Below are 26,652 nucleotides of genomic sequence, written 5' to 3'. Positions count from 1 at the left end.
TCAATGTATTTGGCTGCTAAATCATGTATTTTTCTATAATAATGTCCGTCCGATGCATGAAAGCTGTTGCCTGCATTTCCATCCATGTACTTGAACCGGATGTTGCGAGCATCTGATGACGTAATCCCCGGTAAGTGTTTACAAACACAGTTTCTTCAATATATTGCAAAAACCTAAAGCAACCTAACCTTACCGTGATGGTGCGTGGGGCTATCGTGAATGGGTTTTGGGGCTATTTGTGGATGGTTATACGATCCAGAATGTTTTTTGGGGCTATGCAGGATTGGTTTTGGGGGCTATTCGTGGATGGTCATACTATCCCGAATGGTTTTTGGGGCTATGCAGTAATGGTTTTCAGGGCTATGCGCGAATTTTTCTGTTAAGTTGTTTGAATCACTGCTTTGCCGTTTGAAACACAACGCTAGTCAAGATTTGCCCGCCATTTTGGGTGTTCAGGAAGCGAGAAAATAACGAACAATAATTACTCGATATGTCGACAATAGATACTAATTTCGTTAAAAAAAAAAAGCGAAATCCCTTATTAAAGAATCTTTCGCAATGCAGAATAGGTAAGTACGAATGTCAAATATTACAGAATAAATGAGTTACAGACATTGGTCTCACTGCAGAACATGGGCTGCTGTTTTCCTCTGAATACACAAACAAAATTTATATTTACACAAAGTACGTACCTTCTGCTTCGATTTTCCGGTGTTCCTTTTCGGATTACTATTATATTATTCAGCGTAAAAAATGTTTTTCCTGGTACTAAAAGCAATGCATTTGTCAATTCGTTCGCGTCCATATTCTTTAACAACTGTTGCCCTCATTTGTTTCGATTGTTTCTCCGCTATGCAAACCGTCTAGCATGGACATGTATTTTTCATTTTTTTTCAAATAAAAAAAAATTTCCGCACTTTACAACTTACTTTATTCGATTACTTACTTCAATACTTTACCAAAAAATTAGGAACCACATTCCTTCTAAGCAGCCCATATTCTGCAGTCTTACCGACCTAACCTAACCTTGTAGGCATTCCTCGTCAAAAGAAATGAAACTGTCTGTAAAGAATATGACTTCGGAACACAAAGTGGTCAAACTGTTGTGCGGATAGGAAGACCCCGAAACCGCACAACACTTGAGCACACGTGAAAAAGCTTGTTAATTTTATGCCGGGTGCCTCCGTTGTCCCATAAGACTATGTTGGTTTTGTATTTATGTTAACGAAACCTAACCTAACAGACCTAACCTAACCTTGTAGGCATTCCTCGTCAAAAGAAATGAAAAAGTCTGTAAAGAATATGACGTCGGAACACAAGGTGGCCAAACTGTTGTGCGGATAGAAAGACCCCGAAACAAATGATGGCAACAGTTGTTAAAGAATATGGACGCGAACGAATTGACAAATGCATTGCTTTTAGTACCAGGAAAAACATTTTTTACGCTGAATAATATAATAGTAATCCGAAAAGGAACACCGGAAAATCGAAGCACAAGGTACGTACTTTGTGTAAATATAAATTTTGTTTGTGTATTCAGAGGAAAACAGCAGCCCATGTTCTGCAGTGAGACCGTTAGGTCTGTTAGGTTAGGTTTCATTAGCATAAATACATAACCAACATAGTCTTATGTGACAACAGAGGCACCCGGCATTAAATTAACAAGCTTTTTCACGTGTGCTCAAGTGTTGTGCGATAAGCTAGACCTTTCGCATAGACATACTATCATCTGTCATTTCGCAGCATTCGAGATGATTCCGTAAAAATGGTTTGGAACTGCACAGGTAGCCTTCCCTTCATTAAAATTTCGGTTATGTTTTGTTATAATACATTATTGATTTGGATTTCCTTACCCTTTTCTTTATTTTCATGCAGGAACGTGATAAACAATGTCGCTTTTTCGATTGTTTCTCCGCTATGCAAACCGTCTAGCATGGACATTATTTTTCATTTTTTTTCAAATAAAAAAAAATTTCCGCACTTTACAACTTACTTTATTCGATTACTTACTTCAATACCTTACCAAAAAATTAGGAACCACATTCCTTCTAAGCAGCCCATATTCTGCAGTCTTACCCTAACGGTACGTACTTTGTGTAAATATAAATTTTGTTTGTGTATTCAGAGGAAAACAGCAGCCCATGTTCTGCAGTGAGACCGTTAGAGTGCGCGTCAAATCTCCTGCATATGACCTTGAACTGCTGAACAGCACCAGCGAATCACAGACGTGCGGCGTTGCCGTGCTCTCCTTGACAATGCGTTTCGCTCAATCACGCTGTCTCTATTCCATGTGAGATTTCGACATGGCACCGCTGCAGTGCGCTGCTATTGGCTATCGCCATATGCAGGAGATTTGACGCGCACTCTAGGTCTGTTAGGTTAGGTTTCATTAGCATAAATACATAACCAACATAGTCTTATGTGACAACGGAGGCACCCGGCATTAAATTAACAAGCTTTTTCACGTGTGCTCAAGTGTTGTGCGATAAGCTAGACCTTTCGCATAGACATACTATCATCTGTCATTTCGCAGCATTCGAGATGATTCCGTAAAAATGGTTTGGGACTGCACAGGTAGCCTTCCCTTCATTAAAATTTCGGTTATGTTTTGTTATAATACATTATTGATTTGGATTTCCTTACCCTTTTCTTTATTTTCATGCAGGAACGTGATAAACAATGTCGCTTTTTCGATTGTTTCTCCGCTATGCAAACCGTCTAGCATGGACATTATTTTTCATTTTTTTTCAAATAAAAAAAAATTTCCGCACTTTACAACTTACTTTATTCGATTACTTACTTCAATACCTTACCAAAAAATTAGGAACCACATTCCTTCTAAGCAGCCCATATTCTGCAGTCTTACCCAGACATTTCCCGGCTTTGATAGTTTTACCAACTATTGTTGCTGAAAAATAACTGTACTACTTGTTATTAAATGTCAGTGAGTGTGACGTCGCCCGCGCGTGTAATTACATTTACGAATGGAGCACGTGTACTGCGGTGTTAAGCGAAAACTCACCTTCCTCTTCCTTTGTGGTTCACCATGTTGACAGTATACAGATCATTAAATTTAAAAAAAACACAGGAGAAAACAATACTAAGAATTCTTAAAACACTAAGATTACATCACTTAGGACACCGAGCAAACACAGAAACATCCATGGAAGAATCTGCAAGCACAGAATCCCAATCCTCAGATCACAGATTAAATATATCTTGAGAAACGCGGGAACATCATCCATGATGCTATAAATGAGCAATTATGGCACCAATTCCGTCAATCTCACTGGACTCTTCCACATGGCCGAGTCTCCAATCTGCTGTCTCGCTTTCTCCGCAGCAGTAAGAAAACGTAGCAGTAGACAGTTCCTAAGTTGAAATAGATGTAGTCTCATTTCTCAGGACGTGACCGGGGGGAGGGGCAAAAATACTATCTTGCCCCCCCCTATTTCCGACGTCCCTGAGGACAGTACATTCGGACTTTTTTGGAACTGCAGTCATGATACGAAAATATCTTGGATGTTTGTTACATTTAGACGAGTGATATAATTTAATTTATACGTATTATTTTCTAAACATATAATTATCATGAAAATATTGTGAATTTGTGGAACACAGTACTAGAGTAAATCCACACCACAACAAAAAAAATCGAGAATAAAATTTAATATAAACAGGCTAATTGGGACACTATCAACTTGAAATGTAAATGTGCCGCTACTGAAAATTGAATATGAAGCACTTACATTGCAGGTCGATAATGTTAATTGGCGATTAATACATATCAACAGTTTTGGGACTCCCTCAGAACTGGTTAAGGGAGCCCTTTATAAATCGTGCTTCATATTTATTTCCTGCAGTTTCCAGAATGCCAGGTATTTACGCATAAAGGAATCTGATGATAATTCAAAAACACTAATGTGTTGTGTTATTATGCAAGATAAATCAAATCAATTAAATAATAATGATTACATATTATCTACACTTTGATGAATACTGTAAAAATTTGTAATACGTTTTTTGTACATTAAAACATGGGTCCTTCAGTCTACCATGGATCCCATTTGCTTCAAAAGGGAGTCTCTTACATCACTACAGACAGGGGCGCCGACTTGTCAAAATTGTTGGGGGGGCTTTGATCACTGAAATAAATTAATGAATTACTCACTCTATCCCTTTTTTAAGTTTTGGCCTCAGTGTTCGGAGTCTCATAAAAGCCCATGAATTCCTCAAAAATTTCAACATTGTTATTCACAGTTCGAATGCAGAATATTAATTGTCCATGGATGGATATGACACAAGTTTCATCAACCATAATAGCAAAATATTCCCGACTTTTAATATCTGCTACCACGGAGCGCAAACCAGATCTCCCTAATATATCAATGATCTCGTTCTGAATGTCATATGAGAGCCATTTGAAGCCCGAACATCCCATCCACTACCCTAGTTCATGCACATCTTCTTTTGAAACTCTTTGAGTAAAAGTTTTAACAATACTCATACTTACATACTTAGTATGTATAGTAATAAGTCATATGTTTTGCTGTTTCTGGTCATAGCCCTCCCAAAGTTGATGGTTTAGTGGTCTGAGCCCCCCAAAGTTGATGGTGTAGAACATTTTAAATATGTATTTAGTTAAGTTCATGTGGCACAATTCAGAGTAAACTTTACAAGAGAAGCAAAATAATACATTAGATCTCCTTAAGCAAAATTATTTGGGGTGCTCTGCCCCCACATCATTAACATTGGGGGGACTCGAGCCCCCCCAAGCCCCATGGAGTCGGCGCCTATGACTACAGACAATGTTGGCTTACTGGTTACGCTAACCATTTTGGAAAATATTGTATGAATTGTATTGTTTTATTTTTGAAACACATTTCTTTGGCACCCAACAAACAAATAGGAACCCCTTGATTGATTAATGACTTCTTGGATTAAGGTGTCATCATTATGCAACTAAGTTGCATAGAAAGAAATTTTATATTCTCTTTACATTTTGAGAAATATGTGGCTGTGGAATGAAACCAACTATAAAAAGGGGCCTCATTCACCTTACTCCATCCTCGCAGTGTGAGGTCTCGCTTATCGCCACCACTGAGCAGAAACGTTCACACCCCAAATATCAGTTGTTTTTTTTTATGCTGATACTGATTCCTGCTAGTCAGAGAATGGCTTAAGTTAGGAGGATCCACTCCACAGGAGAAGAGTTGATAGAATGTTTTGTGGAATAATTGTTATAAATAAAAGATAAAGGTATAGTTCACCGTGCATATAGCACTGTGCCATGAAGACACATTCAGGGGATGTGGCGCAGGGGGTGCTGGAAACACAGAAGACAGTCACCGCGAAGTAGTACCCCGAGGAGTGCCTGCCCAGAGTAATTCAAGCTCTCTCATGGTCAGACACTTAGTTTCTCCACAATGACAACACTCCTACCCACCGCTCCAAAATTTGCACAGAGTATTTGTCACATGCTGTGCTGAAGGTGCTGGAGCATCCTCCCAATGGTGCAGACCTCGCTCCATGTGATTTTGCACTGTTCCCTCGCGTCAATAACAGATTAAAGGAGTAGGTCTCCAACAGAGAGGACCTTCTAAGGGCGTGGGATGATGAGAGTGCCCAGGTCCCTGAGGAAACCAGTTGGTTCGATGACTGGTTTCAAAGGATGAAGAAGTGTATAGTGTGTGGTAGAAAGTATTTTGAAAGACTGCGAAAATTAAAGGTGTATTGCAAAACTTTCTTAGTGTCTTTTCTATTTACACTCCAAAAGATGCCTAGTGTAACACATATCACACCACAATTTTTATTGCTTTCTAACAGAAATAATAAATGTGAAACACTATGACATTTTTGTAATGTTTGTTATTTGACCCAGTAAGCTATCCGAAATCTTTTGACTAGCTGACCTGGTAGTGGGGCGGTTACACAATGCATTACTAGGACAGGAGTTCCTGCGCAAAGCCCAGCCTGGGCATAAGTGTTGCTTGTGAGTGTCCCTTCATCAATTTCATACCATCACTCATTCTCATTGTCACAATTAACTAGAAGTGGCAGAAAAGCAATGTTAAGTAACAAAAAATCAAATATTCACTCTCTTTCTCTTCCACATCCATCACTATTACCAACAGGTAGATGTGGGAAACAAAAAATTGAGCAGTTCAAATTCCACAGAAATACATTGAAGAAAACATATCCAAACACATTACGCACCTTTAATAATGCAGGACCACTCAGAATCTCTAGATACTGAAAATCGTGAAATCATTTTCCGAAATCTGGATCTGGAAAGGATTTTTTTTTTTCCAATTCTGGAACGACATTATGGAATCCAACACACCTTCCTTAATAAATCACCAAATCCATAAGTGTATTTGTTAAGTTCCTAGAGCAATATAGGATATAATTGTAAAGAATAGTGAGAATTCCTGATAGGAACGTGTTCTATATTTTTCACAGGGGGGGGGGCAAAGCATTGTCTTAGGGGGGGCAGTTGCCCCCTCTAGCTACGGGCCTGTCTAGATGCAATACTACAACAGCATTTCGATGATTTCGCTGCCCACAGTTGCAGAGTGGTTACCACAGCACAATACGACTCAAACAGTTTGAGGTTTGAATCCCAGCTTGGGCACAGCTGTTCTGTTGTGAGTGTCAGTGTCCCTTAATCAATTTCATTGTATTATCACTCATCTTCATCATCGCGATTTACCAAAGTGGCAGAAGAGCAATGTAAAATAACTTAATTCAATCAATGGAACAGTATTTCGGATTCCCTCCCCCTCAATCAAATCATGGGCACGGTCCTGAAACTTACTGTTGCATAAATATTTGTATTGCTAACTACAGTTTCACGGTTTACAATACAGCAGAGGCATGGTGTGCATGCAACCAGTGTTACCGCAGGTAACAGAAAACTGTAAAGAAATTAAAAAGTTTCTTTCTCAATAAAATAACAACATTGTTAAATAAGTTAACCGACAGCGTTGCAGTTGAGTGTATATTGCAGAGGACATTTTTTCTGCAGCCGACAAAAGCGAAGAGGACAGGCTGTTCCGCTACCCTCAAGAGGCAACAAGAGGAAAGGGCACCCGCCAATGCAAGGGAATAGCGGGGAAAGACTTTGAGGCAAGTGTGCTAGGGGGTTATTCGTATGCCTGTTTATGGGCCCTGTTGCTGGTTCAGCCTACCGGATCAGCAAGTGTTGTCACATTGGATTTCCAGAAAAGAGCTAAATCCCACCTAAAATGTGGATACTATTTCTCTGAAGCAACAAGAGTTACACTGCAAAGCCAAAGCTGGATTTAACTACAACTGAGACCGTTTAGGAATAGACGAAAATATAAGTACTTGATGCGATTCGTGATTTGGACAAACCTTGCTCCAAAAAACTAAGTTGGCAACAGTAGTACGTACATCTGGACTTCCTCCCAATGCTGGAGAAGGGGAATGCTGTCGTTTGCTCAACGCATAAACGTCAAACTGACCCGAATGTGTGGTTCTTCTTTCCCTTTCCACCTCTTTGCAAAGAAACAGAGATGGTTGACAAGGCTCGACTACTATTCACTGGATTTTCGCGGTAACTCTCTCATGAGTGGTAGTTCTTCCTAGATGTGATTGTGGCTAAATAAATCATTGAGCAGATTGAAAGAAAGAAGAAAAAAAAACAGATCAAAGGCATGTTTGGGGGGGGGGGTGGTAGGGTGGAGATGATTACCTCTGATGGCCGGTAACACTTTTGAAAAAGTCACGCTATGCCACTGCAATACAGGTACTTAAGGCTGTGATTGCTGCTAATGGTATGAACTATGAGCATTATAGGGTGACAACTTGTTCAATCAACTTACAATGGACTTGAAATATGTGTCGTATCAGTAATATTTGGACACAGCCATATCCAATTTATACCAATAGATATAACACATTTTTTAGAATGCTGTTTGAACAGATGCCTTAATCTTCAACACACAGTTGAACTTCTAGTTTCAGAAGTAAATTATTATTTTTGTGAAACAATAATATTGATATATGTGGAAATTTTTAAACTGCTCTCCTGAAATGAAGTCGGCAATATTTGTTATTATTGTACTTACATATTTCTTTCTTTTACTGCTTAGATGCATTTTGGGTGGAAGTGCCTAAGTGAATCTGATTTTAAGAATGTGACATTTTGAAAGTTATTGCAGTGTTTCAATTTTAACATTTGCATATTCTCTGGCATAAGTGTTTCAATAATTTTACCCATGTGACAGGTTAGCAACAATGACTTTAGCGTGTTTGAGGTGGGGTAGGTTTGTTTTTAATGCATTGATAATCTTACTGCTCTCGTTTGTTGCAATGGTGTCAGCTAAACATAATGGCATACACAATCCTTTGAGCCTAGTGATAATATCCTCTAACTATTCCTTCCATAACTTTTTAAGATGTAGCTTCTGGTTTAATAAGACCACTACATGACAATTGTGGTTTAATGTATGAGACATCAGAAGGTATGTGTAATATCCTTTGGGTTTGCCATATGTGCTGTTCTTCCAGTACATGCAATCCAAACTACCAAAGCAGGACAATTTGATTCAAAGTTCACAAAGGCCTTTCCTCACTGGTTGATGATCTACTTAACCCAGACTTACACCACTCCTTGGTGAAATGGTATGTCTTGTGAAAATTAAACTCCTTTTTCGATTTTTTTGGTCAGTGGTCATGTCTTTGGATTGCCGCTTTTCAACACAAAAGCTGTTGTGTCACTAATTTTGTTAGGAAGTCTCATTCCAATTAATCAAAATCATTCATTTAACCTGTCTATTGTACGCTCTTCCATTGGTGCTGATTCCAATATACTTTTGAATTCGTAGTAAGCACCAGAGCTTAAGATACATTTTGTAGGGGCAAGGTAAATTTTGGGGTGGCAAGGTTGGCTTAAACAATATTTTATATGTGTAAATATATTTAAAATCTGTTCCTCTACGCCATTTTGGGGGGGGGAGGGAAGAAAGAGCCTTGCCCCCACCCTCACCCTAAACGCCAGTGCCTATGGTACTCGCTAAGAAAAGTAGACATAATTCTACTCATCAAAAGTAGTTCTGGAACCTTCAACTTTGTAAGACATTCTATTTCATCATTTTCATTCATCTCACGAAAATTTCTTTTAAGTCTGGACACTTATATTGCAATATCTTCTGCTGCATCTTTGGATTGGTTGAAGAATTGTTCCAACAGTCAGGGGCCTCGCCGATGGCGCAGTCGTAGCATTGTCACCTTGTAATCAAGGGGTGCCAGGTTCGATACCCGTTGGAGGCACATAGTGGTTCGGATCGCACTTTAAACTGTAGGTCCAGTCCTGATTAGTCTTTCTGTGCATAAAGTGGACTTACAGCAACAATTCATTCATTTGATCCAACAGTCAGTCCAATAGCTGTGCCAAACTTTGCTCATACTCTGACATCAGTATATCCCATATTTCTTTTGAAGTATCACATGTACTGGTTAGTTCCGAATTACCATTATTCTTGCTATTCACCAATATAATTTGTGTCATAATGTCTATGTACTTATGTCGTTTTTCTGTAGTACACTCAGCATTTGGATCTTTTGGAGAAGTACATGTCCCATTCACAACTTTTAGCACATCATCATGGTGTAAAAGCACCTCCACTTGTTGTTTCCATCTCGACCAGCTTTGCACACATTCCAGCTTGTCTCTTGTCATTGTAACCCTTCATTGGTATACATGTTCCAGAGTAACGTGGTTAGTAAACTTTGGGGGTGGCACTCACACATGGATTGCATAGTTTATTGTGATTTTTTTGAATATCGCTTTTCTGTCATTAATATCAAAAATTGTTAATAAATATTAATTGCCAAATATATACCACTTATAAACTAAGATTTATCTTATTTATTACATAATAACAAAACTATATTTTTGTATTGTGATATTACTCATTACCTATTATGAGAGACAAATTATCAAGAAAAAAATAATAATTTTATTTTGAATTTACATCTTACATTAACAAATTTGCATAACATTAGTCATCATCATTATCCTTCACCCTTTCCTGCCTCTGGCTGGGTCAGCATAGAAGTCAAGCCTCTCCATTTTCTCCTGGTCTTCCACCACTCCTCTCTTTCCACGGTGATCCAATCTTGTCTTCTCCTAAAACTCTCCGTTTTCTGCTCTTTCCACCAACATTTTCGTGTCCCCCTTGGCCTTATTCCCACTCCTTATGGATTGTAAGACCTTACTGGCAGTCTTTCTGCATCCATTCTCTTCATGTGTCCCAACTATCTTATCTATGCCTGATCTATCCTGTCCTGAAGCTTCACCCCCAACCCCTGTCTGTCGGATCTCCTCATTCCTTAACCTATCCCATCAAGTCTACCCCAATATACTCCTTAAAAATTTCATCTCCACTGCCTGCATCTTTCTTTTGTCTCTCTCTGTCATTGTCCAAGTCTCTACTCTATATGTAATTGTAATTATTGACACATAGTATGCGCAATATATTACCTTCTTGCATTTCATAGGTTCATCCGTTCCATAGTAATCTTTGAAGGCTTTGATATAGTTCACCACCCATTTGTCCTCTTCTATTTACCTCCTCATCTATTCTTTTACTTCTCTCAATTATGCTTTCTAGTTATATGAAGCTCTCCGCTACCCTCAACTCTTATGTGTCCATCTTTATTCTTGGTTTCTTTCTGGCTCTGTTTCTTCTTGTTAGTAGCACCTCACTCCTTTCTGCACGGATTTTCATTCCTCCTCCTCTGATTTCCTCATTCCAACTATCAAGCTGTCTCTGTACTACTTCTTCGCTCTTTCCCCATGTTACTAAGTCATCAGCGAACAACAGAGCCTTCATCTCTTCCTCTCCTATCTTCTTCCCCACCTCTTCATTAATTGCATCCATTGTATTGTAATTATGAAGAGCAGTGGGGAAGAGCACTTCCCTGTTTTAGTCCATTACTTATACTGAACCACTCCGCTCTTCTCACTGGTGTCTTCACATAGCTCTGGTTGCCCTTGTATGTGATCTGCACTCTACACACTATCTCTTCCTCGACTCCTTTCTCTCTTAGATCTTCCAAATCTTCGTTCTGCCCATGCTATCATATGGCTTTTCTATATCTAGGAATGCCATAATCAAATCATTTCCATACTCACAATGCCTTTCCTGTATTTGCTTTATGGTGAATATCAGATCTACTGTTGATCTGCCTCTTCTAAATCCATACTGTTCCTCTCTCATGTTCAGCTCTGTTACTTCCCTTATTCCTTTCTCTAATATTTTCTCATACACCAGTGGCACATTAGTGTTATTCCTCTGTAGTTTTTACATTCCAATCTGTCACCCTTCTTGAATATGGGAAATATTAGTCCCTTTGTCCAGTCTCTTGCCACACTATTTTCAACTCTCTGTACAGCTACCAATCACTCCTGCTCCTAGTATCATTTCCACTGGCACTTCATCTACTCCAGGTGCTCTACCTCTCTTCAGTGCTTCCTCCACTTCTTTCCATGTGAGATTCATTTTTCCTTCCAGTTTTCCTTTTCTTTCCCTTCTTCATCTTCATTTTCTTTTTTCACGTTTAGCAATTTCTCGAAATGATTTCTCCACATTCTCCTTATATCTTTATCTTCTACAATGTTTCCCCTTTCATCCCTTAGCTTACAACTGTCTCCTCTTTCTCTCACTAATCCATTAAATATTTTCTTGTTCCCATCTACATCTTTCTCTAGCACTTTGGCCCATTCTTCCATCTACATTCTTCTTTCCTCCTTTACTACTGTTCTTGCCTCTTCTTTTTTTCCATGTACACTTATCGTGCATTTTGTGATTTAACTTTAAACCATTTTCTAAATGCATCATTTTTGTTTTTCACTGCCTCTCTAGTTCTTTCATTCCACCATGGTGTTTCTTTCTTTTCTTGCTTGTCCTTCCACATACCTCTTCAGCTGCCTCTACTAATAACATTAGTATTTCAATAATTTATTACTTGTTGTCGAGAGAGATGCATATTTTCTTTGTTGTTTCATCCCACCCAATATATTGAGGAAAAAGAGCAAGTAAAAATAGGATCTTTTTCATAAGGAGATTGATCTGTGTTGCTTTCATTATCCCTTTACAATGACTCATCAGCAAAACATTATCTTTTAGGCCCTGAAAATCAAACACTATACCCACAGTCATCTCTTTTCTGATCAATTGAATCAGCAAGCAATGCTCGGTACTGCTGCTGTTCATTTCTAACGAATATCAGGTTTATAAGTTCACTTAGCCAGAAATAGAGGCAGTAATACGTGAATGAAATGAAATAAAATAATTATCGTAGAATCAAAACAAAAAACAGTGATACAACACAAATTCAGTGTGCAGAAAATGGTTACATGGTTGGTATACGTGTGAGCATGGTGCGCACAAAACATGGACTGTCATCAAAATGGCATGTCTGCACAGACCAAGAAGAATGTCACAACCTATAGCTGTATCATCTGCCCATAGACATTACAAAACACAGCTACACAAGACCAGAAAGTGGTATCATTACCTGAGCCTGAGAAACACAATTAAACAATTATATCCTAGGGTGAGCATTGCGCTCACACGTATATCAACGTAGGGTTAAACTTTATCTAAAACAAAAAAACATGTATGCTCTTCTTCCTAAAATTGCAAAAACTCTTGCCAGTCCAGTTATGAAGACGAAGGATACTTCCTGTTGCACTCAGAAAATCAACCAAACTTCATGGGTGCAGTGGAAGGTACCTGAGACCATAGCCTGCCAAACCTTTGTGCAGAAGTCTTAGAAGATAGTTTCGATGAGTAACAACAAAGTGCTAACTGCAAAATAACAATTTATTACAATGTACAACGCAACCGACTGTGACACAAGGTACACAAACACATAACAGACATTTTTCTTTTCGAGAAGATTCGACTCAGAGACTATTCACCACACATTCAAAACACATTGATCTGTCAATTTGTTCATGACTGGAAAAGTGTGTTTTTGGAGAACTTTCAATACAATTTGACATTTCTAACATGTGAAAGAGCAGTGGACAAGATTGATTTTACAAAAAAATGTGCACTTTGTTACTTTACCATAACTTTGTAGAATTTAGAAGTGTATAATGTTAATGTAACAAGAATACTGTCTTAGACAAACACTGCAAATGTAATCACACAAAATCACACCACTATGTTTTTCTTGGTTCATTCTGTAGTGTTTTGAAACTTCAAATTGAATTCCTGTGGAAAGTTAAAAAGCAGACTTTTATTGCTTTTTATCTGAATAGTTCATTTGTTAAATGTTGTTCTTATCTAGTTTATAAGTTGTTTCCTAAACTGAATTTAATATTGAAATTCTTCCCTCCCTCCTTTCTAAACAAACAAAAATTAGTTGAAAATAGGAAAAGCTGAAAAGAACGAGTAGGCATATGAACTATTATGAATTTGCTGGTATTTCACTGTACAAATAAGAGGCAGTCAATTAAACAACCATATAACTTTCAATCTGTGTTTTCTTGCCCTGGGTTTTATCCAGAATTTGCATCTATGAGGTGAAAAACAATTTCAGTGGGTTGCAATGGTGAATTTAACACCAAAATGACCATAAATCATGGACTTGTGAATAAATTTTAAAGGTGCCAAAAAAAATTTGGGGGAGGAGGCTCTTACTAAAACTGTTTCTTGCATGTTTACATAATGCAGAATCTTTATTCGCTTACCACCAATAAAGAAACACACACGCAAAGACCAGAATTCAATTCTCAGAGCAAATAGTTTTAGCGCACATGGTTCTGTGACACACAGAGACTGAGAATTTGTTTAGGCATACCTTAATGGTGCAGTGCAATCAACAGGACCGTTTACACATGTTTACATATTTTCCTATGTTTATGTTGTGAGAAAAAATATAATATCACATTATATAATCAAAATAATAATATCACATTATATAATCATTAAATTATTATATATTACATTATATAATAATCAAATATCACATTTTTATTTCAAGCACACTTTGTATGGTAATACAAGAATAGAATATAACAAGGCACTCTTGATGTAGCACAATTACATTTTTCAACATTTTTATAAGAAGCTGTTTGTGACAAACAATGCTGAGTAAAACTACAATAATCACTATTAGAGTAAATGTATTCACACACAAAATATTTGTTCTTTAACTTTGTTTTATGAACAAAGAAAAATGATAAATTTATAAAATAATTATGTGCCGCGATAGCTCAGTCGTTAGGGCATGTGACTACCATGGGAGACACCCAGCTTTGATCCCCGGTAAGGGAGGACTGGGATATTTCCACCTGGTCAAGCACCTCTGGCACCCACCCAGCATCATACAAACTGGGTACCTGGAGGAAACTCTGGGGGGTAAAGGTGGCCAGGGGCATGGTCCTGATCACATCACCCCCACCTTCGTCTGTGATCAAGAAAGTGTGAGGCCCTAACTCCAGACCCCCTATATGCCTTCATGACATGGTGCAAAGCACAGAGGAGCACTTTACTTTTTTATAAAATAATTAACAGTGTGCTCTCTATGAGCATTTTTGAGATGTACATATGAAGATTGTTGATTCATTTTCATGCACTCTTAATCAGGCAATATATTCTTAATCTGGCTTATCTTTCATAAATGTATTTACTGAAAACATTGTAATGGAGATATTCATTTATGGCAGTGAAAACATGATTAACAATTACATGTAAAAACTCTTATAACATCAGTTTCAGTTAAGCTAACATATCACTGACATGCATTTTGAGATACTGGGATGCAAAAATCAATACTTAATTAAAATCTTGAAAATTATATTTTTTTACATGGTTAATGGATGCACTTCAGTTTTTTTGTTCATTCTCATGTATTTATAATTTTTTGGAAAATGCTATTAATGCGGTGTTACTGCACTTTTTCTCTTTAACATATCTCTAAGACAATATTATTCACAATGATGCATTTATCACTACATTACCATTCACACTTCATCTCACATATACTATATGTAAACATTATATACTAAGATAAATCACAATTGCCATGAATATTTAGAATATAATTACTTAAATGTCCACACTGTTAAATACAGAACTATTTTAATTTTAGGCTATTTAAATGCATTTTATTACTGCATTTAAGAAGACAAATTTTAAAATATGAAACAAGATTTATGTGCAGTTTGAGTTTGATCAACACTTGTACTAAATAATAAGGAAAGAAACCAACAAATTATGAGAAATCATTTTCCAGTTTATCACATCTTCCTTTGCTTAATTGTAACTGCTTTTCCTTGATCTAGCCTCCTTCCAGTGCGTTTTACAAATATTTTTGCTACACTGTTCTTTCCAATTAGGAAAAAAGGAAATACTTCCCTCCTGTAGTTAATTTTACTAAAGAAGATCTCACAGTTCAATAACTCCATCTTCTCTCATCTTCCTTATTCCTTACGTTTGCACTAACTGCAGATCTTTGGACATAATGTTATTCATTCCAGATCTATCAATCATTTTTGGTGGTTCTGAGGAAGTCAAAATTGTTAATACACACTATGTAACAAAATACATTTTATGATCTATAAAAGTAGTATTACATAAAACTATTTTCAGTGTAGTAACTGAGATTAAAATTCTGCAAACTGGAAAGAGTGTTAATTTTTTAAAATCATTTTCAATTCTCTATGGGTTCAAATAGTAACATACCTAATTTTATTCAAGCTAATTTGTTCATTATATGTCTGTTCCTTTCAGTTTCATTACATGAATCTTACATGTTATTTTGAAACTCAGTTGTTCTACATATACACACACACCAAATCTATTGCCTTTTACACATAACTATTTCTCACTTTCAATTATTCAAATTGGTATTGGTATTGTCCTCTCAATCTAAGATAGGTCACAGAGAAGTTCACTGGGCCAGTGACTGTCTTTCTTTCTTAATTTTGAGTTCACTTTATGCTAAAATAGGCCAATCAGAACATCACGTGATGTGTGGGATCTGAACTAGTGTACAATTACACCAGGGGTTGAACCTAGGTGGGACCCCAGGATCACAGGGGTGCTACAAAGCAAGAGGTCCCAAGTTTGACTCCTGGGTAAAGTACAGAAATTTCATTTTTCAAATATATGATGAATTTGCCATTCAACCTCATTATTCTGATTAATATACGGAGTTAGAAAAGGAACATAAAACAATATAATCCTAAACAAACCAAATAAAAGTAATTTGTGTGGATAATCTTTGTGCATTTCTGTCTTGCATTTTAGAACCTTACCAGAAAGAGAAATATACCATAGATATGGTTACTCAATTTTCTAATACAGAGTGAGTACATACAAAAAAAAAAAATAGTTATGCTAGGTACAATTGGTCATGATAGAGAAATGTTTGGCCCAGGGGAAACCATAGTTGTGTGTGTCAAATGAATGTCCACCATATTGAATTCAACTCAAAAACTTTAAAAGGGAAAGGGGCGACGTTATGATGCTAGAATTTCACAAGAAATGCAGTAGTGAATGTTTTTTTAAAATATATTTTTAACCAGTAAAAGTTATGAATGCACATTTGTAAACAATTTATCATTTTTGAGGTGAGAAAAAACCCTGGAATTGCTCTAATGCTTGAGGAATTCATTGGGATCACACTGACATATGGGAGAGAAGTTCACATGCCATTGCACATGATTTTAATCAGTGACATTAAATTATTATTTTCTAGTTGAAATCAATGTGGTGGACGTCTGCTTGACACACAACTATGGTTCCTTCTGGGCCTAACCTGTTTCTATCATGACACAATTGTACCCAGCATAACTCCTTTACATTTTGTAGGGGTGTTAAGGTACATTTGACTAACTCTGTAGTTCCATCACATACAAAACATGATTGTGTTTTCAAAACATTGTTATTGGGCCACAAGTTCCAGGAGTTGTCCCAGGTTATGCATGTTAGGGGTATAAATAAATATTTATCTTTTATCAGAGATCTCTAGTGGGAGCTCAAAGCTACTGGTTTGAATTTGTTTCTAAGGCTGTGTCCGAAAGGTGCAAGACCATACTTGAAGCGAGCATACTTCGAGAATGGTCTCGCAGTGCAGTCTTGAAGTCGTGGACTGGAAATGCAGATCTTTCGAACTGCACTTCCACTGCAGCGCCAAATATGATCAGTAGATATAACAGAGGACACGTTGGTTTTCCACGTTTTAAACACTTATTTTTCACCACAGAAATCACATAGCATTTGTAAATGCTCTAATACATACATTTCCACACATTAGAAGAACTGCAACAAACAACTTGCTGGCTTCCTACCTCCGTGATTTCAAACAAATGAACAACAAGTCCACTTGTCACGTGACCGAGCCTCCAACTTCGTGTGCTCTGCCCTGTGGTCTCGATTCCTCGTCAACTTGACGCTTTCAAACTGTAGTAAGTGACGTCACTTCCGTCAAGACCATACTTCAAGTATGTACAGTAGAAGAGGTGAGACAAGAAACTCTCCCACCGATGTGCTGGATCGGAAACGCGGCAAGCGCATGCGCGAACTTCCCCTATCGTGCACACAGGCAGGGTTGCCGAACGTCTTAATGTTGTGTGAGCACCGAGAAACAATGCGATCTACTTGCCTGTCTTCATTTAAAGTGTGTGTTTGTTTTGTGTGCAGTGTACTTGGTAGCATGTAAGCTTGCATTTCAGAGAAAGCAAGTAAACTTGGTGGACGGAAAATAATCCACAGCCAAGGGCGAGAAATTGTATATAATGTCAATACATTTATGAAAGACCAGGTGGGAGTTCGTATGCCCGAAAACCAGTTGCAAAGGAGGGTGGCTCGCGCATGTGGTTTCATTCAGCAGTGTGAGAAGAATTGTACTAATAGAAAGTAAAGCATGCACTACGTTGAAGAAACACTTTCATACGCCCCATAAAACACGATCTCGCCGAAAAATCAAAAGTCATATAGACGAGTTCGATAAGTGTGTTGTGCACGAATTTCACCTTACGGACGGGGAAGGTATCCGAAGGGTTTTGAAACAAAGAATAGAGTTCCAAGGCAGTGTCTGGTGAGTGCGCAAGATAATACATGACCTAGAGTTTAAGTGGGAAAAGCAGAAAATAATAGACAATTGCTTATAGAAAAGGACGAAATAAGAAGTTTACGTTCATCGTACCTCAAAGCCATAAAAATCTTTCGTCGACAAGGACGACCCATTGTTTACGTTGACGGACTTATTTTCACAGCTCGACAACAAAGAAAGAAGCTTGGGTGGATGGAACCACGGCTGCCGTCAAAGCACCGGTGTCTAAAGGGCAACGTGTAATTGTTGTACATGCTGGCGGTTAATGTTCAAATCTGGAAAATCTTTTGGCGATTAATACCATGATATGAATGCCAATTTTTTTATTATTATTATTTGATATATTTTATTTTACTTCGCGTTTTGTACCTCTTGGCTAATTTGCGAAGATGGGGATGAGTGATGAAATGATGAAATTGATGAATGGACATTTACAAACAACCATGACCGAGCGGAATTCGAACCCGGGACCCTTGGCGTCGCAGCGCGATGTGCTAACCACTCAGCCACAGGGTCCGGGAGAAGTTTATCACAAATTTGACACGAAACAGTGTTGTTGTTGTTGACAACGCCTCATGCCATAACGTACAAATAAATCCTGCGACTTCTTCCTCCTCTCGAAAAGACATTATGATTCATTCAGTGGCTCGTTCAAAACAACACCCCCTTTGACGCACACCAGAATTGTATTCCTTGGTGAAAATTAACAAACCCCGTTTGAAGATGTTCAAAATTGATTCCATCTTAGCAGAACGCGGTCATTCAGTTGTATGTTTACCACCACACCACTCAGATCGTCTTGCTTAGTTTTCTTGTGTTCTCGTTCTGCGTAGACATTTGACCCGTATGCACTGCCAACCCTGCTTCTGTGCGTCCTTGCCCTACGTATGGCTTGGGCGTGAGGCCGCGAGAAGTTTCTTGTCTTACCTATTCTACTGTACTTTGTACCTTTCGGACAGAGCCTAGGTCTTCTCTTTGAACAAAAAGGCTAATTGGGACTGTACCTACAGTGTAAAGTGGGATCCGAACAACTACATGCCTCCACCAGGTATCAAAACCGGGACCCTTGATTACAAGGCAACAACATTATCACTATGACATGAGGGAGTTCCTCTCAAAGCTTTCAGTTGTACTGACTCAGCATTGTGAAGACTATTGGAGAGCTACTTCAAAGTAATATTAGCAGACTCTGATCTCAAAAGGCAGAAAACAGAAACAATAGCATTTGATGCTCTCACCCAACAAAAGCCACTTGGCAGGTCATGGCCCTCAAAGGTCTGTTGCACCATGTAGTTTAGTTTTACAGAATTTATTTGATGAAATGTTGATCCATTGATATTTCCAGAAGATAAGAGGACTCAATCCTCTTCTGGGCCTGATAACTTATTGGAGAGGTCACGCTCATTTCACAATTTAATGGGGTCACTGTGACCTGCACATTTAAACTTTCTTCTTTTCAAAATTCAAAGATTTTTTTGCTTTGTCCTTCTGTTATTTATTTTACATCATTAGGCAAAGAAATAAATGTACATATTTATTTTTACTAACATTTTTGAGTTCTTAGTAATATTTGTAAATATATGTTGAAAAAAATGCACCATTTCTGTGTGTACCAAATAATAAGTATATATATTTAGGAAAAAAAAACAAAGAATGAGAGTTTTTCGAATAGTAATATAATAATGAAAGAAATATAGTACACTTTTGTATGAAATAGGTGATAATTAGTTTCTTTCCATATGCCCAGCACTGCATACTTGCACAAATGTAAACGGTCACGGTGGGTCACAGCGACCCGCGTACTACCTTTCCTGCTGACTCATGAATGCAAATTGAATATCGACTGTGGAGGGCAGAAGGAGATAAGAAGCTACTGTGAGTATGACCCACTTACCTTGAACCCTAATGGATTGGTAAACAAACAAAAGTTAGGTGCGGGTCGTGATGACCCAAGTGACCGCTTACAGGTTAAAGCTCCCATTGACTCTGCAAAGCTCAACAAACTGATAATGCACCAACAATTTGTGCTGCATATGGTGGGCGAGCTGATATGGGAATTTCTCCATAAAGTCCCTGAATAGCTACCTCTTAGACTGAGACAGACTTTATCAATGAATATCTGGACAAACCTTTGGATGGTTAAAGCAACCAGAGAATGAGACTGATCACATCACCTCCAATATGGCCGAAATGTGTGGAGCCATATATCCACACCCTTATAGGCCTTCATGGCAGGGTGCAGTTAATAGGGGGAAAGCTTTATTAGTGTCAAAGTGTATTGTTTCAGCATAACTAAATTTTATTAGAATACACTTTGACGTGTACTACTGCTTAAGAACCTTTTGTAAATCATCATGGTACCACAACAGAGAACAAGGGTAGCACCTGAGGTATGCCAGTTTACGTCATGACCAACAAAAATTAAGGTTGGTCAACTTTTGAATTCTTTACTGAAATTCTGTGTGATACGAAAATTTCTTAAATGGATATATTTGTTATTTCATATCATTTTTACTACTTTTTAATCTCATAATATTATCATCTTCAATTTATGAATTTCTCATTAAAATAACTTACTGTTATGTAGTTTTTCAACTTGCAATTGCTTACTATACCTGTGAAATTTGATCAGATACAAGTCAAACCCATAAATTAACCAAATTTTGCAATATTTATAATTTAACATTTGATTTTTCAATTGTTGAATGTATCACTGATTTTCTATTTTTTATCCTCAGATGCAAACTTGTAGGTACACCTAACAACATATAATGAAAATACTATATATTTATATCAAAATATTGCCTACTTAAATATTTCCTGGTCATTATTTGGTCCACTCACAAGGTCCACTCACAAGGGAAATCTTACATTAATACACAATTTGAAACACTTTATTAGATACCCAAAGCATCAGAAGCATTTGCTTATGTGTGCGTAAAGAAACTTACCAAACTAATTTGTAGTTTGTTATTTGCTTTCAGTCTCATCTTCTCGATCTCTTGCTACGTCTCTGTATTAACAAACTTTTCTTCAGCTGCAAATGTTTTCGTTTCTGATTCAAATATTCAATTTTATTTTTATAAGATACCTGGTGCTCCTTTAATGTCTGCAACAAAAACAAAGGCACATACAAATAACAGGTTATTATATTCATCATAAAACATATTGTTTAATCAAGTCTTATGATTGGGAAGGTTAAGTATTAATACGGCTGAATAGTTTATCTTCTGTAAATTATTACATTTGCCAACTTGTAATTTTATATTATTAATGTATTTCTGACAAATTAAAATATGTGAAGATGCCTAGCATGAACATGCACAAAATATACTGTGCACGTAAAAAGTACACATAACCATTCCACTACAGGGAATATTGATACAAGTAATGCAACTTTCAAATATGTTGTTTTGAAAACTGAGCATACATTTAACAAATAAAAAACTGAAGATTACTGCACTCTCCTGTACATTTACATGTGACATGAACACACATAAGGAATGTGGAGCTAGGTCATTCTCAATCTTGGCCACACTGAAGGTTATGAGATCAGCATCATGCTCCAGTCATCATTACTCCCAGGCAAAGTAACATTTGGCAGTAGTTGGTTGTTGATGCATTAAGAGATCAATAAGTGTGTAAGACATGCAGAATATCGAAATGGCAGAGATAGTGAAATCGAGTGTGGAATACAATCGGTGAGTGGCAATTATTGAAGGTCTTTGCACTGGAAAACGCCGACTGAAATCATAAGGTTCTTTGGGTACCCAAGATCGACTAAGTACGACATTGTACACAAGCTACACAAGCATGCAGCCTCAGAAAAGTCCAAGGAGGGTTGTGCTAACCCAGCGAGAAAAAATAATTTGAAGGAAAAGACAGCAAGGACCCCGGCAGTTGTCCAAAAAGCCCACAAGCTCATTTTGGAAGACCCAGGAACATTGCTTAGGAAATTGGCTACCACCTTGGAGGCAGTAAGGCCATCATGCATTGGATTGCTGAAGAACCTGAGATAAACATCTTACGTGACCAAGATGCGACAGATACTGTCTGATGCTACCAAGACTAAGTCACCCGCTGCTTCTTGCTTGTGTGTTTGCTTAAAAAAAGAAACTTCAGGCTGCCTCAGGTTTATCTCTGAGAAGAAGATTTTTACTGTCAATGCCAAGGTGAACCTAAGGAATGACCGTTGGCTCAGCCACAACCCTAAAGATGTATCCGTAGTACCCAGGGAAAAGTTTCCAGCCAGTTTTCACATCTTAGGAATCATCTCGAGTGAGGGTGATGTCATGCAACTGCATTTCTTTGAAAAGCGAGAAACAGATCTATCTACATATTCTGAAGATATTCTGAGTAAAGCCATGGATGGAAACTGTGACATCAAGGATGCCATACATCTTCCAGCAGGATGGAACAAAAGATCACACAAGCTATTTAATGCAAAATTACCTCTCCTAACATGTACATGTTTTGGCCCAAAGAATTCTGGCCAACATATAGCCCAGATTTAAACCCTCTAGACTATAATGCATGGAGCATTATTGAAAGGGTTACTAACAAGTAACTTCCGATTGGCTTGTAAAAAACAATACATAACCACAGTGACATAGCACATGCGCAGTAGCCAGCAGTAATGTGTAATCACTAGGGGGCCGGGACTTTATATCCTATAAAACTGTAAAATATGTATGTAATTATGTCATATAAATTGGAAAATATGCCAGAAAAATGCAGAAATATTCCCAGTAAAGCCAAAAATATGCACAACAGTACTCTCGAAGTTCTCCCATACCCGATAGAGTAGAGTAGGGGCTGTAATGTACCGAATGTTATTTTTACTTTTGACTGATTTTTGTGAAAAGCGAAAAAGGCAAACAAATGAGAACGAAACTTCTTTACTTCCCGTGCAACAATGAGAGAGAGCATTTTTCCTCAATAATGTTTGCATGGCTATCAATTGTCGGCAGGATAAAAAAAGGTGGGGTATTATTGTCTTGTACTAAGAAAAGACTGCACCTTTCTTCCTCCGTAATTTTCATATCCTGTCATCGGCAATATGAACTATCCATTGTGCTAAAGCTACGAAGAAAAAATTATGAAATAACCGATTATGTGTGAGAGAATTACGAAATTTTACAGAAATATGTCTTATTACAACAAAAGAGAAGAAATATGTTGTAAAAATGCGAAATTGGTGAAATATGTCAAAATATGCTTTGTCAAGTTTGTCTGTTTCGGCTGATTTTCATCAGATATGTAAAGATCTCACCCCAATAATAGATCCGAAGCCAATTGAAAGAAAATGTTATAACAAAGTCCCAGGCCCTAGTAATCACACTCCACATACAATTGCAGTCCATTTGCTTCAACAGTGTACAAGTAGGAACTGACGAACATGGATGCTCATATTACTGTTTCCCACAGTTGTGAAGTGCGTGGTGTGATTCGATTCCTTCAAGCAGAAGAAGTCAACGCAGCTGAAATTCATCGTCAATTTTGTCCTGGAAATTTGAGGAAAGTCCTCAGAAAGTTGTGAAAGTTTGAATCGGCATTTTACTTGCACAATTTAATCAATTTCTCAGATGAGTTCAACGGTCACAATTGAAGGTATATCTCATAATGCCATTGACATAAACAGGATGCAATCGATGATGAATTTTGGCTGTGTTGACTTCTTCTGCTTGAAGGAATCGAATCACTCCATACACCTCACAATTGGGGGCAACAGCATCCATGTTCGTCAGTTCCTACTCATGCACTGTTGGAGCAAATGGACTGCTTGTTTGTGGAGTTCCATTACACATTACTGCTGGCTACTGTGCATGTGCCATGTCGCTGCGGTTATGTTTTGCTTTTTACGAGCCAATCGGAAGTTGATTCCCAAAGAGCCCTCATATTATATGATAATTAACAAAAATATTGAGAATGTCTAAAATATAAATGTATAGCCAAAACTTAATGTAACAACATTTTTTTACCTTTTTGTATTTTCAATACTTGTATAGGTTTTCTGCAACTTTTGGCTAATTGCAACAATGAAGATGAATGATGATCAGGTGGAATAGATGCAAAGGAACACATGACTAGAAAATTGTTAAAACAGGGAACCTGAATTCAGTGGTGAGATTGAGAACCGACTACTACATAAGTCAGACACGAAAGTGGTATCATAAGATCAAGTTCATTACTGTCAATATATCAATTTATTTATTAATTTGCATCCTTAAATCACATGTTGCATTTCATGTATAATATGGGACATACAAGTTCCATTAAATGTATAATTAATATATTACAAATTGTTTGTTACAGGGTACCTATAATGCAAGTATATTATTGGAAAGTGTCGCATTAGAATAAATTCTAGCATCGTTTCAAAGGATACTGGCTGAAATTGATTGCTTGTAATCAAAGGGTCCCATGACTGATTCAAAGTGGAGTTTCATTGCAAATGATTTCACATCCCAAACTATGAATATAGTCCTATTATCCCATCAGAGCATAAATGTTATTATTGAATATGAAGTAACTTCTCTTAATCAGCAAAAATCTACAAAATAAGGAATGCGTTGTTAGCAAATTAAAAGGTAAAATAGATAAAGTTATCTTCTGTGCATTACATCATTTCATGAAGTTACATGAGGGCATGGAGGTTAGACAACACTTATTTGGAATCTTCACTATACTGGATGTGATGTGATCCATATCATGCTCCAACTGCTTCTAACTTCCAGACATTCATTGATTTAGATGCTACTTGATACCCTTGAGCTGGTTTATGCAGGTACATAATCTGAAAATTTCCTTGACATCACTAGCCCCGAGAATGAAACCTGGTTCTCCCACAGCAAACCAGATCAGTGGCAGATACAAAAGTTACAGTTGGGAGCGGTGATTTTCATTCGGGTACCTTAACTCACTGAGAACTAACTCTAGTCTACATTTACACTGTTTTATGGTATTGTGAACAGGTACCAAGCTAACTTACATGTTCTAGAGATTAAGAGTATTGCTTTGCAAAAACAGGGATTCATCTGGAGTAGATGGTTATTATTGTATGTCATTATCATAATTACTCCCATTGCTATGTATGATAAATTGAATGATCAGATAGGAGTGAAGTGAATGAACAAAGAGATCAAAAACATATTATCAAGAGCTCTTGGATTCGATCCCCTTTGGAGGCATGTTGAACAGTGATTTGGATCCAAACTTAATGTGTATGTTCAGTTCTAATTAGCTTACTATGAGCATAAACTTTAAAAAAAATAATCTTGAGCCTGTTAAAAAAAGGGCAGAACATCTAGTCTTCAAAAACATTTTTTTATTGAAATTTTCCAGAACAGCAGAAGCCATTTTAAACCAGAAAGAAACAACAGACTAAGATTAAAAACACAAAAGAAAGGATAACATAAAATAAACAACAATAAAACAAGCCAAGAAAGTACCAAGGTAAAAAGATCAGTTTCACAAAAGCATTACTTATGTACATTTTTTTCTATGTTGCTGATAAAAAATGAATATGAAGTGAATATATCTATTTGGTTTGAGATTATATTGAACTGATTCGGTAGCCTATGGAATAGTGAACATTGTATCAGTGAGAGCCTGGGAGTTTAGTGTGGAAAGTTTCCTTGCTCCGTGTTTTATGTCTAGGCACTCTGAGTGAGAGTTCGTGGAGTAGGTTGCTGCATCTTAAATTTCCATTTATGATCTTATATAGCAAATTCATATCTGCAATGTATCTACGAGGTTCTGGATTATTAATATGCAGATTTACAAGCAGATCTCTCTTAGGCAGGCACTCTACATCGAACGATGGAGGAAAAAGCTGAGAACACTGTCAATCTTGGAGGTATGAGAATGGGCAGCCATGTTCCATATTGGTGAACAATATTCTAGAATGGGGGACACAACTGTCTTGAAGTAAATGAAAAGTGCTTTCGGGTTACTGATTTCGGTGAATCTGTAAAGTAGGCCTAGCATAGGCATTGCCTTTTTTGTGATGGTTGTATATATCCACAAATCTGGCAGTTGGGAAGGGCGATCACCTGTGAACCAGATGACCTACCAACAGAACCACATCTCCTTCAGGAAATAGTAAAATACTTACTTGAATATATTTTATGGCATGTTGTAGAATACTTTGGCAACTTGCAGGTTCACTCCCTAACTTTGGCAATTGCTTATATAGTATTTCTAAGTTTTCCTTGTATTGTTTTCTTCTAGTTCTCTCAGCATCACGTTTTACTATCCTTTTCAGTTTCGGATCATGATTGTACCTATCTGTAAATCTATGAAGACAACATTATATTAAAAACATAGGTTCATTAATAGTCCCCTGTCACAATTGTTCAATTGATACAAGAATATACAAATTTATTTCTTTGAATTCTAATTTGTACATTGTCTATATGTGTGTGTGTGTGTGCATTTATTGAGATTAACAGGCACAATGTGATTATTGAGAATGACTAATTGATAGTAGTAGTAGTAGTAGTAGTAGTAGTATTGATTGATTGATTGAGTTGCTTTATTTTACTTTGC

At 37.3% G+C, this 26,652-nt stretch overlaps 2 protein-coding genes across 2 annotated transcripts in view; both read right to left on the bottom strand.

The window, feature by feature from the left end:
* The window catches only part of LOC145999029 (uncharacterized), a 52,569-nt gene extending 49,415 nt beyond the window's left edge, over positions 1-3,154 (bottom strand). Inside the window, exon 1 of the mRNA XM_083135930.1 lies at positions 3,023-3,154. Coding sequence (XP_082992056.1) covers positions 3,023-3,048 — 26 coding nt within the window. The 5' untranslated portion in view covers positions 3,049-3,154. The remainder of the gene's footprint in view (positions 1-3,022) is intronic.
* Positions 3,155-14,001: 10,847 nt separating this feature from the next.
* LOC145998617 (uncharacterized) overlaps positions 14,002-26,652 on the bottom strand; it is a 43,601-nt gene continuing 30,950 nt past the window's right edge. The window contains exons 6-8 of the mRNA XM_083135070.1: positions 26,219-26,399; positions 21,054-21,211; positions 14,002-15,547 (exon numbers count right to left, since the gene is read on the bottom strand). Of these exons, the coding sequence (XP_082991196.1) occupies positions 21,089-21,211; positions 26,219-26,399 (304 nt within the window). The 3' untranslated portion in view covers positions 14,002-15,547; positions 21,054-21,088. The remainder of the gene's footprint in view (positions 15,548-21,053; positions 21,212-26,218; positions 26,400-26,652) is intronic.

The sequence above is a fragment of the Lepisma saccharinum genome, chromosome 14, assembly GCF_977018435.1.
Source record: "Lepisma saccharinum chromosome 14, izLepSacc3.1, whole genome shotgun sequence".
Classification (NCBI taxonomy): domain Eukaryota; kingdom Metazoa; phylum Arthropoda; class Insecta; order Zygentoma; family Lepismatidae; genus Lepisma; species Lepisma saccharinum.
This window is presented reverse-complemented; position numbering and strand designations above follow the sequence as displayed.